At 49.3% G+C, this 12,661-nt stretch overlaps 1 protein-coding gene across 3 annotated transcripts in view; it reads right to left on the minus strand.

The window, feature by feature from the left end:
* The window catches only part of RFX1 (regulatory factor X1), a 45,163-nt gene extending 33,407 nt beyond the window's left edge, over positions 1-11,756 (minus strand). For all 3 annotated transcript variants that reach the window (XM_067560596.1, XM_067560595.1, XM_067560594.1), the window contains exons 1-2: positions 10,318-11,756; positions 1,863-2,188 (exon numbers count right to left, since the gene is read on the minus strand). In XM_067560596.1, coding sequence (XP_067416697.1) covers positions 1,863-2,139 — 277 coding nt within the window. In that variant the 5' untranslated portion in view covers positions 2,140-2,188; positions 10,318-11,756. The remainder of the gene's footprint in view (positions 1-1,862; positions 2,189-10,317) is intronic.
* Between the last annotated feature and the right edge of the window lie 905 nt (positions 11,757-12,661).

Below are 12,661 nucleotides of genomic sequence, written 5' to 3' on the forward strand. Positions count from 1 at the left end.
ATTAACCACTGGAAGAATTTACCAAGACTCTGGTGAATTCTCCATCACTGGCCATTTTAAATCAGTTTGATTTTTTCTAAAAAATCTGCTCTAGTTCAAAGAGGAATTAATTCAGGGAAGTCCGATAGCCTGTGTTATTCAGGATGTCAGACTAGATGATCACAATGGTCTCTTCTGTCTAGGTTTCATAGATTATAAAACCAGATCGGATACAGACCAGTAAATAGTACAGCTATAGCTATGATGATAGATAGGTGCTATATTGACTAACCTAGGCTTTTATTACTTCTTGTTTCTGTTAGACATGCGGAGGAAACCCAGTTCTGGGAGAATAAGCTGGATTCCATTCCAACTCGTGCACCACCAACGGAATTCAGAATACGTATCTGAATTGATGATGCGCATGCTAGAAGGAACCTGGCTTGACTCCCTGATCTCAGGGGGAGTTTGCGGTCTGGTGGCATTAAATAATCATCTTTTTACTTACAAAGAGAGTACATGTGTATCTGGAGTTGTTGAGAGATGGTAAAGGAGGAGCCTCACACAGATGTTCCCAATAGCAGCAATGCATTGGAATAAGTCCATCTCTGGCTCAAAGTCTCCTGATGTATGTTTAGTTCTCAGTGGAGAGTCAACTCTCCAGAGTTTAGTAGCCTCTAGATCACTGAACAGAGGCTCCTCTGTTTACCTGAGCCTTTTCCACAAACTGGATTGATTTTAAAGCACAAGTGCTATTCTGAAGCATCGCTATTGCTCCTCCTTATCTCGCAGACCTTCGCCTGGCAGAATCTACCTGCTGATTGTAGAGACAACAGTCAGATCTGGCTGCTTCTCACTCTGATTAGTCCTGCGGCGACAAGAGAGCAAGCTAGATTTGCTGTGGCTCATGCATCATCAAGAGAATTGCTGATTACATTCTAAGGGGGTTAAAAGGCAATAGGGCTGCACAGCCATCCCTGCGGTCAGGGTTTTCCTGCAGAACTGTGTTATTGGTGCTGATACAAGAGATGGTAAGAGTTCAGTTTGACAGGGGAGATCAGGTAGAGAGGAAGGATGGTTCCCGTAGTTCAGGGACTACTGGCGTGGGACTTGGGAGTCAATTCCCTGTTCTGCCACAGACTTCCTGTCTATTGGTTGCAGAGGTGATTGCTATATTGTTTCAATTACGTACCCAGAGGCTGTGTCCATAGACAGATAATATAAACCTCTGGACCTGATCCTGTTCCCACTGAAGTTAATGGTCTCCTGAGGGCGCAAGGCTGGACTAAAGACACAAGCTGAAAGGGGTTAGCAGTGACTCTTGTGTTTAAAGACAATCCCAGGCCTGGCTATGTCTGCAGCATGCATGCTTTCAGATCCAACAGAAGAAACAATCCTGTACAATGTATGTAGTACAGACAGCTGCGACCATGGAAGCTACCGCCCAAGGCACAAGGCCACCTGGCAGATCAAAGCTAAATTGTGTGGGCTGAAGCTTTTCCTGGTTGCAAACGCAGGGGCTAGGATGTCAGTTGCTGCCTCTGTGTGTTGGAGAGAACATCCAGGAGAAGGAGTTGTGAGTGTGACCCTGAAATGAAGCTGAGAGACCAAGCTTCCTGGGCACAGAGCTCACTGGAGGGGCAGGCCTGGGGATTTCCGAGGAAGGAAATTGCCTGCTGTGTTTGTTTCTATGGTCAAGGAAACAGCACTCGGTGGGCATTTTTTAGAAATAAACAAGATGACACCAAGAAAATACCTGGCTGATATAATTGATTTCTCAGCCTCAACAATTCTGAAAGGCCGCAGATATTAACTAACCATTCAGGCTGAAGGGGCAACCATAACACACAAGTAGCCATGAGGCTCTCTCCCTCCAGACTTACCGGACACTGTGACTACGATATACTGCTGCGGGGCTGGTGTTGGAGTTTGCTGACCCGTGGCCTGAGCCTGCGGCTGCGGGGCCTGGATTTCCGAGACATACTGTTTCTGAGCAGCCGGTTGTTGCTGCGTGCTTTGCAATTCCGCTACATACTGTTGCTGTGCTGCTGCCGGTGCTGCCGTTGTCGCCGCCGCCGCTGCCGGCTGTTGCTGCGCCTGTTGCTGTTGTGACTGTTGCTGAGCTGCCTGTAATTCCGTAACGTACGCCTGTGTTGCCATGCCAACAGTGGGGAAAATGATAATAAATAAGGCTTTTTTTTTTTGCTTCCTTTTGTTGAGAAAAAAAAGAGGAAAAAACAAAATAAAAAAAGAAAGAAAAAAAAAACAATTAATCAATTGTAAAGCGATCCGCGGATAGAAACAGCTCCCTGCTGTTCTATTCGTTAAGCACTAACCTAATTACACCCCATGGTTAATAACTAATTACAGTCAATTACAGCAGGAAAAAGCAGTAGCAGAGTTCATCTTTCTCTGCAGTAACAGGCCTGGAAAAGTAAGGGTTCTGGAGAAATCTGTTCAGAACCAATCACCACATTATGAGTGGATGCAGTTTATGAAGCTGCGTCAATTATCTTCCCCAGATCACCACCACTACAACACACCTTTATTAACTGTCTTGAAATCAGAGATCAACCTGCTTCTGCTCTCGCTTCCACTGAGGGCAATCTGGAGTAGCTCCATCGAAGACAATGGGCATAAGAGAGAGGAGAAGCAGGCCCATAAGCTGGCATTTTTTGTAGTGGCCTTGGATTGTGGGGGCTCAGTCTGAGATGTCTCAGGTCTGTTTTCCAGAGGTGCTGAGTGCCTACATCTCCAGATGAAATCAATGGGAGCAGCGGGTTACCATTGGGTCTACAGCAGCATACAGAGTTGGATTTCCATGCAAAAGCAATGGCCTCTTCTGAAAATATTGGCTGTGATGTATCTTTTCTCTGTGCAGAATTGCACATCAGACTGGGATTTTGAAATTGCATTTCCTGCAACGTAACAAACAATTAAGCTTCAGCTTGATGGATCAAATTCAGCCCTGGGGGCAACCCTCCTCTTACACCAGGGATGGATTTGGCCCAGTAGATGGGAAGGTGTGGCTTTGTGCTCAGACGTGAAAACCACTAGGCCAGATTCTGCAAATCAGTGACACTGGTGTAAATACACCGATTCCCATCAACGGAGATGTTCTGGGTTTACCCAGATCAGAATTTTGTCTCCAGGCCTGCTGGTGGTTCTGATGGCATTACCATCTCAGCCCTTCTGAAGGTGAGCCCACTCTCAGATCCATCAATGACACACTGGAGGAGCTCAGTTGAGTCACTCCCCCACTCAGTGCCTCAGTTTCCCCATCTGTAAAACAGGGATAACACTGAGGATTGATTAATATTTGTAAAGCGAGTTGAGATCCTCAGATGGAAAGTGCTTTGAGGAAGGGCATAAAGACGCGCTGCTTGGCTTTGCATAGACCAATCCATTTCCTGCTCCACTAAGGATAAAGACAGAAGCTCAGACAGCAGCATTTCTGGCTTGTGCGCTCCTACGCAAAGGTCTCTGGCCTCTGAGGGAGAAGTAATAAGAATCATGTGCTATAGCAGTAGCCAAGGCCATCAGTTGCTTCTCAGAGACCACAACCCAGGCTCTGGAGTTAGAGGAGTCATGGCTGCCTGGAGTTTGCCCTGAAGCTTTTTAGCAACAGTTTTCATTTGTCACTCTGATCTGCCAAAGCTCCCACCCCACCGCCATTCTAGGCCTGCCTGTTTTTCCATGGTGTCCCTCCCATCTCGCTGGCTATTGTAGCCCACAGTTACCTTAGTCTTTTATTTTACTCAGCAGTAACGCAAGGAGCCCACAGGCCTGTGGAAATCCTATGAAACACTGGCTCAAGCAGGTTAGCATAAGTAAAGTACGCCCGTGACCCTTAGCGTAGATAAAATGGCCTGACAGTTACCGTAGATTTTGGGGACCTGGGAATAGCTTGCTCAAGAGAGGGAGTTGGTACGTAAGGATGGCAGGCAATCTCGGGAACGCTGATCTGCACCTGGCTTGGATATTTTAGATAGAATCGTTGGCAGATGTTTAACCACAAACTTCCTTTAGCAATAGGTGACATGAGAATGAGCTAAAAGGCATTAATCTATAGGGTAAGTGCACCCCAATATTCAGGGTGAGGAAGTTAGATTTGGACATGGAAGGCTGGGCCTCTGAATGAATATTCATGATAGTGCCCAGGCCCTATAATAGGCCAAGTCCCCATGTAGCAGGGGCTAGCTTTCCATCCGTGACCCTTCAGCTTTTCATTGTTACCTACCACCACCACTTGGCTGTTGGGGTTCTGGACCATTGGACTCATCTGACATGCCAGAGATAGGGCTAGTCCTTTGCCTCTCACTGTCAGGTCCCCAAGGAAAGGTGTGAGTATATACAGCTATATGAACATATGCAGGGAAGACGCCAAAGAGATCCTCCTACTATATTACTGCTCTTTGTTTATGTGGAGCTTTCTTGTCTTTATTGATTGTTTCAATAAAAGTGGCCAAGGCTTTGTTCTGCCCTCAGTGTGGGTCATTGCCTGACAGCCCGAGGTTCCCTACAAGATACTGAACTTGTCAGTTTTAATTCTGTGGAGCCTGATTCTAACAAGAACCCTATTACCCTCAGCTCACTCCCCTAATACTCCAGCTCAGTAAATCAGTATCAACTGGCAATCAATACAATTATTATTAACCACTAAAATGGATCAGGCAACACTCTTAAATCTGTTCCACTCTCTGGCCAGGAGGGGTGTGTACGTACATGTACACACACACGTACACACAGTATTAGCCACAAAGCCCCCAAAGCTGCCTGTGAAATGAGTCTTTCCCACAGCAGCACTACAGACGGCTGCCACAATCACAGTCTGGAGCGGGGAGAGATGGCTTCAAGATCTAAGCATCCGGCATGAAAGAACTATTCCTTAGAGCCTCTGGGAGCCTCTTGTTCTTAAAGCAGAGCTTTGAGCTGGGTCCATTCCCTGCTCTGAGAGGGATGTGTGATCTAAGAGCCAGGGCGCCTGCATTCTGTGCCTACACTGTGACCTTGAGCAAGCCATCTCCTGTGCCTCAGTTTCCCCATCTGTAAGATGGAGATAAGGATACCAACCTCTTGTGGGGGCAAAGAGGATTACCTAGTCAATATCTGCAAATCTCACTGAAATGCAAAGAGCTACTGACCAGATGAAAAGACCTCTCTTCTCAGACATTACTATTAAGTGTCCCCTGTGGATCGTTTGCAGCCGTGGACACATGCAGCTAGCCAGGCATTCCCCACATGCCAACGGCACTGCCATAGGCAGGATCGCTTTCTGGCAGGCCGGGAGGACACACAGGATGTGCAAAGCCGCAGTGCTCAGCTTGCACAAGGCACAATCCACATTCCAAAGGTTCCTGTGAACTTGGTCACTCCTTTAGGAACATGCCATGCTTGGAAACAACCTGTCTGTTTTTAGATCCGTTCCCCACCCCCATGATGAATCACAGCAAACAAATACGGGGCCTGATTCTCAGAGATGATGCAGACCCTGTGTTTGCATGGGCTCTGGGGCTGTGGCTGCATGGCTTCTTCAGAGGACCAGGCCTGCTGCAATGTCCAGACTCCAGGCACTCGCTGATTCTTCTAACACTGCAGAGCAAGGCGGCCAATCTCTCAAATCGGGCAAATAAAAGCTTCTCAAAGGGCCTCCCTATTACATCAAACTGTCCAAAGGAACTCTCAGGGTCACTGACTGCCAGGATCAAAGAATACATCTTGCAGGTCTTCACCAACAAACATGCTGTGAGCTGTGCATGGTGCTTTTTTTAAAGCACACGGTAGTCTAATAGTTTGCTTTGGAAACTTCCTCTACACAAGATGAATGAAAACGGCAGACAGCTGGGAGACTCCCTGATGACTGGGAATGAGATAGAGCAGTTCCCATCCAGCTACAAGGTGTTGGGGAAACTGGCTGGTTCAGGAGATCACTTCTAGGTTGCTGGTTTCAGTCCAGTCTAAATTGGTAGTGACTAAAAATTGCCAGCACCTGGGGTTTCTTTAATGACCCATGTGAAATGAGTTTGGAAGTGGTCACAGGCCAATTTCTGGTCACCAATTTAGGGTCTTGTCCACATCCTACTTCCTACTGGGTTGGGGCAACAGCACAGGACAGGTGGGTCTTGCAGGGTAGACAGGACTGGAATGTTTTTAAATAATGATCCTGAATTGTGCTGCACATCATGGTTTAATCTCATAGAATCAGAGAAATGGCTGGCTGGAAGGGACCTTGAGAGTCATTAAATCCAGCCCCCTGCACTGAGGCAGGACCAAGAAAATCTAGACCATCCCTGACAGGCATTTGTCTAACCTGTTCTTAAAAACCTCTAATGACGGGGATTCTACAAACTCCCTGGGAACCCTGTACCAGAGCGTTAACTGTTCTTACAGTTAGAAAGTTTTCTCTAATATCCATCCTAAGTCTCCCATGCTGCAGATTATTTCATTTAGACCACATTTTCCTCGTTTGTTTACAAGAATGTCATGTGGGACTGTGTCAGAAGCCTACTACGATCAAGATATATCATGTCTACTGCATCTCCCCATCCACTAGCCTGCTGTCAAAGAAGGAAATGAGGTTGGTTTGGCATGATTTGTTCTATTACCTATAACCCTATTGTCCTCTAGGTGCTTACAAACTGATTATTAAATCATTTGTTCCACTATCTTTCCAAGTATCAAAGTTAGGCTGAGTGGTCTATAATTCCTCGGGGCCTCTTTGTCCTTTTTAAAGACAGGTATTATGTTTGCCGTTCTCCAGTCCTCTGGGACCTCACACGTCCTCCATGAGTTATCGAAGATAATTGCTAATGGTTCTGAGATTGCTTCAGCTAGTTCCATAAGCACTGTAGGACGAATTTAATCAGGCCCTGCTTACTTGAATACTTCTAATTTATCTAAATATTCTCATCTACGCTGCAAGCCTGAACCAGACTTTAAGAGTATCTGGGGACAACGGTGCTGTGAACGAGTTCCCCCAGCATGTTAGGATTTACAGTGAGACCTAGCTGACTGTCTTGGCTAACAGTTAAATGGCCTGTACTTGCGTCCTACCCCAGAGGGAGTCCCTCCAAGGCTGGAGGTGGGGTACATGCATGGGGGGAAGCTTGCCTTGTCATTGTTCTGCAGAGTGTTGCCAATCCAACACTTTTCACCAGCATGAAATTCACCAAGGTTTGAATGTTAAAAACTCTTACACAATGAGCTCAAATAACAATAAGGATCTTATGTTCCTGTACCTCCTTTTCCTGCCACAGAATCCTGAAGAGCTTATCAAACTGGCATGCATGTTATACATTGGCATGATCAATAAAATGCAGCCATCTCTGGGGAGGAAGTCAGGGGGAACGTGGCAGCTGTTTAACAGCACACAGCAAGCATACAGTTTAGGACGGGGACTGAGGAAGAAGCCCGAATCCAGCTGGCAGAATGGAATCACCTGAGTTGGAATTTGGCCAGGAACCTCGGGCTAACAGCCTGAGTCTTGTGATCAAATCTCGTATTTCATAATGTTGCAGGGCCCAGTCTCGAGGTGCTTTATGTGGCACTGTAAGCACCCAAAGATGCTCGAGAAGACACATCTGCTGCACAGAGAGGACCACAGCAGCAAAGACCCCACTGCACACCAACTTTGCAGGTTTGAGCTAGTGCATGAGAACCTGAAAGTGAAACTGGTGAGGAAATAGAAGTGAAACTGACAAATCTGTTTTCATTGGCCAGATTCAGCCCCCGACCCAGCACAAAAGTGAATCTGATTTGGAAAATCTTTTCATTTTATTAATTGGATGTGTCATGAGTAACACAGCTAATTATAATTAATAATATTCTGTATTTCTATAACATCTCCCATCTCAAAGCACTTTGCAAACATTTCTGAATTAAATTGCTTAATGCTCTTGGGAGATGGGTATCATTATGTTCATCTTACAGAGGGGGAAACTGAGGCACAACGAGATTAATGTGGTTTACCTGAAATCAAAGAGGAAGCCTCTCGTATAGCTAGAAATGGAATCCAGGGCTCCTGACTCCCAGTCCTGTATCTTAATCACAAAACTACCCTTCCTTTCAAAGGAAGGAGAGAACACTTTTAAAAAACATATGATCTTTAACCTGAATGTGTCCCTTTATTTGTATTGATTTTAGGGGTTAACATCACAAAGTGTCCACTCACACCAGCTCCACTGGCCCTTTAAAAAGACAGATTTGTCTCGCCAACGATCAAAGCAACGGATTATTCTACCCTGTCTCTTTTTCTTGTCTGACCCAGCAGCATGGTAGTCAAAGCAGCACTTTGTTCTCCAATTAGATCCTGTGAACAGCATCCTCCCCTCCACACGCATGATACAAAGTGCTGGAACCTCTTCCCAAAACATGATTTGCTTAAAATGGACCACTGAAGGCTGCCCACGGCCAGACTAATACAAAAGGGCATGGATGACAGGAACAGATTAAAACTCCCCAGGCTTTTGGGATGACAAATTTACAGCCAAGATCCCTGATTAGAGGGCGTGATCCTGGAAGGTGCAGAGCACCCTCAACTCCCTCTGGCTTCAAGAGATGTTGAGGGAACTCCACACCTCTCAAGATTAGATCCTGTATCCCGACTTTTGCAACATAAGAGACTCCTCACGTCTCACTCAATCTAAACTGAGCAACATCCATACAACTCTTAGTAGCTATTCCCCCCAAGTCTCATCTCTATATATAATAACATCTCATTCCTCCCCGTTTTACCTGTCCCTTTACAATTTATTTGTGAAAGCCCCAGAAAGAGGTCAAGGGGAAAGTCACACAAGACCCACAGCCGCAGACCAAGATAAATGCAGAATCATAATAAAATTATGAAACAATCATGCGAACCACAGGAAAATATACAGAAGGTTTAAATCCATCCCATACTGAACATTTAAAGCCAAGGAATGGGTAATTTAGAGCCAGGGAGAAAGTAATTTCCCTGTTGAATTGGTCCCCATCCCTAATTTTCCTGAATTGCTCCAATTTTGTTGACAGGATTCAATTTACTGAGGACATACATGGGTCTGGCAATTGTTTCCAGGGCCTGGGAAATGAGATCATGCTGTGTCTGCTCTGTGGTGTTTTGATGCTACATTGTCATCTCCCAGTGCCACAGTGTGACAACACAATGATGCCTTGACACGATGTCACAGTGACATTTTACACACCCATGAGCAGCCGCAGCTTTGATGCAATTTTGAGCTGATCGTGACATGTCACCCACAGCGTGATGGTGTTTTGACGCGTCAGCACGCTGCCTTGTGGAGTGATGTTTCAAAGGTATTGTCACCTCCCGTCACCTTTTGACACCACATGATGGCTATCGGGTTAAGACATGACGTTTTCGACATATCATCATCACACCTTGTGGCACAACGCTGCTCCGAGGCAAGAGCACCTTTTGCCACGATGAATTTGACATCATATAATGATATTATAATGCATCGTATGTGCACGTGATGCTGCTATTTTGACGTCATTGTCTATCTGAGTACATCACCATCAGTACATGGTGCAAAGAGGATCAGATGCCACACGTTGGCATTTTGACACCTGTGGCATCGGAATAACGTCTTGACTTTTTAATGCATCTTTATGCCGGGCTGTGACAACACGCAGCTGTATCCTAATGGCAGGTGCTGCATCATCATGGCGTGGGGTGATGCCTCACTCTGCCAGTGTAAAGAGCCACTGCAGCGCGCCGACCTGGCAACGCCTCATAATGACATCACAATCAAACATCAAGGGGGGCCCGGCAACAGAATCTTGGAGCCCCTGAATATGTTTTGCAGACATTAGCCCGGCCTGGCACGCTGGCATTTTACCACATCATGATTAAGTCCCGAGGCTGGGCAGCGTGATGTCACAGTATGACCTCACTGACCCTGACATCACCACATGTATTATGACATCACACAGTGACATCATTGGGGAGCCCCTCCCTGCTTTGCAAACCCACCCCAAGTGGTAGGGGGAGGGGGCTCCCCGCACTCCCCCACCCACGCCGCGCCCCCCCCCGCCCCTGTCCCCATTGGCTGCCCCCGGTGTCCCGCCTCTTCTGATTGGCCCGTCCGCCCACCAATCACCGGGGAGCGCCGGAAGCCCCGCCCCCCCGGGCCTGGGCCCTTCTTAATCTCGGGGCAGCGCGGCCAGGCCCGGTAGTAGAGCGAGGGCGGCGCCTTCTCCTGGCACGGGCGGCCCCAAGACTCCCACTAATCGATTGTATTCCCCTCCCCCCCTTTTCCTGTCGGGGGCGCGGTCCCTCTGGGCCCCCCCCTCCCCAGCAGCCATTTTGTGTGGAGGGAGAATTAGAGTAGGACCCACCTTAACTGTCCCTCCCCGCGGCCCGGTCCCGGAGCCCCGCGGAGGCCGCTTCACTTCAGGCGCCGACGCGCCGGGGTTGGGCGGAGCCGCCGATCATCGGCCGCGGCGGTGCCGGATTTTTGGCGGGTATCGATTAGTCGGTGGGGGGGGAGGGGGTCCGCTCGGGGCGGTTGTTGTTGTTGTTGCCGGGTTTCCTGGTCGCCACGACTACCGTGGCTATGGCGCCCTCCGTGTTCCCTCACCGGGGCAACTGTTGCTACCCACCTCGGCTGCGGGCGGGGCCAAAGGGGGAAGAGGGCGGCCCCTGGAACTGATTGGACGGAGCCGGCCGTTCCATTGGGCGGCTTGGCTGTCAATCTGCCCCGTGCTCGCTCTGGTTGGCTTGAGGCAGTGCTACTCACGGGAGGGCCCGCCTTCTGTTCTGGTGCGATTGGTCCGTTTCTCTTAGAGCGTGGTGAGTGGCTGCTCTCAATGTCTATCTGCACGTTGATTGGGCCGCTCCTCTGTCGGTCTCGGGGAACGGCGGGGATTGAAGAGGCGGGATAGGATTGGCCAGTCAGGGAGTTGGCGGGTCGCGATTGGCTACAGTCTCCGTCAGTCAGCTGGAGGGGAAGCGGCAGCGGTGGGCCGTAGAGCCGCGCCCCAGCGTGGGCGAGATGCGCAGGCGTACTCTGCCTTGTGGGCTGATGGGAAATGTAGTTCTTGGATTGCGGAGGCCAGCTGGCGCCCTGCCTGTCTCTTCCGCTGTGGCAACGGGATGGGCCCGCGTCCGCCGCCTGTCCCAGACCCGTGACGTCACCGCGTGGGGTGTGACGTCACCGTGTGCTGGTGCTGCAAAACCCCCCAGCGATGTAAGGGGCGTGCAGCACCTCGGGAGGCCGTGACGTCACTGGCGCAGCACAGGGGTGCTCCTTGGCACCACAGGGGCAGGCAAAGAGGAAGCGGGGTGCAGTGGTTAGGGCACTCGCTGAGGATGTGGGAGATCCAGGCTCAGTTCCCACCTCTGCCATGGCCTTCCTGTGTGACCAGGGACACCGCGCCCGGCCTCAGTTCCCGGCCTGTACAATGGGGTTAATAGCACTGCCCTGCCTCACGGGGTGCGGTGGAGATCCGTGCATTACCAGACGGGGCGGTGCTCAGCTGCTATGGGGAAGAGGGTCCCCCTGAGACTCGTAGGTAGATGGTCGGGCTCGACCTTGCAGGACAGCCTATTTGACGGCCCTCAGGTTCTTCCCAGCGTGGCGAGGACTCAGACTGGAAAATAAGGATGCTGTTACCATAGCGCCCAGGAGCCCCAGCCATTGGCCGGGAGCCCTCAGGCCGGGCACTATACAAACAGACCAAAAAGATGGGCCCTGCCCTGAAGAGCGACTCCCTCACCCTCCCAAGACACCACAACATGATACTCCTCAGCAACTCTCACGTGCTCCTTTCGCTCCCTTTCTTGGGAGCTTTGATGCAGTTAGTGATGCTGACACTTTAAGAACCACGGTTAGGTTTCAGAGTGAAACCCCCCCCCGTTACAGACGCACGTCTCCACAGCCACTGGGCCTGATTCTCGCAGCCATTAATACTGGTGTAGTGGGTGCTATGCTGGGTGGGAATGTCTTACGCTTACTTTGCACCAGGATAAATGACTCAATAAACAAATGTAGGACAGTGGAGAATCAGGCCCAGAGTTTCAGGTTCTCTGCAGCCACGACTGTATCATTTCCCTCCTCGGGGTTCTGTGCTGCTGCCTATCACCCTGGTGTCTGATCACTTGCACTTGGTTCACATCCCAAAGGTTTTTCTCTGCACTCTTTTTTTTAATTAAACAGGAGAGCTGAGATCCTGGAGCATGAGATAGCAGCCTCCAGAAAGCATCCAGGGAGGGTGATCCAACCCAATTCACCACCTGGGAGCGGCAGGGTCTTGTGTGCCAATGTGCCTTAGCCAGGCCCAGAGGGACCCCTCTCCTCTCACCCCACAGAAATTCATTTCTGAGCCTGTTCAACCCTCTGCCTGTTGGATAAAACTGACAAAGAAGGAAACCTCTTCCTTAGATTCCTAAGATCCCGGAATTGATACTTTAAGGCCTGGTGTTAAGGTAAAAATCTAGCGTCATTGCCAAAGGCATGCAGCTTGGCGGCATGTGCTTTGTGAGAGAGGTGCAGAAGAGGAGGGGATGGTTCAGTGCACTCAAGCAGCAGGTGTGACGCATCCTGTCATCACAGGTTCAAATCCCCCCTAGGAGCAGCTCCGGCCTTAGAGGTAAACAGAGTCGCTGGATCAGGCCTGCTCTCAGTTACGATGGTATAAATCGGGAGTGATGCCTGTGAAGTCAGAGGAGCTACGCTGGTGT

Source organism: Emydura macquarii, unplaced genomic scaffold (assembly GCF_026122565.2).
Source record: "Emydura macquarii macquarii isolate MOO-44397 ecotype Brisbane River unplaced genomic scaffold, CSIRO-AGI_Emac_v2 contig_2292, whole genome shotgun sequence".
Classification (NCBI taxonomy): Eukaryota; Metazoa; Chordata; order Testudines; family Chelidae; genus Emydura; species Emydura macquarii.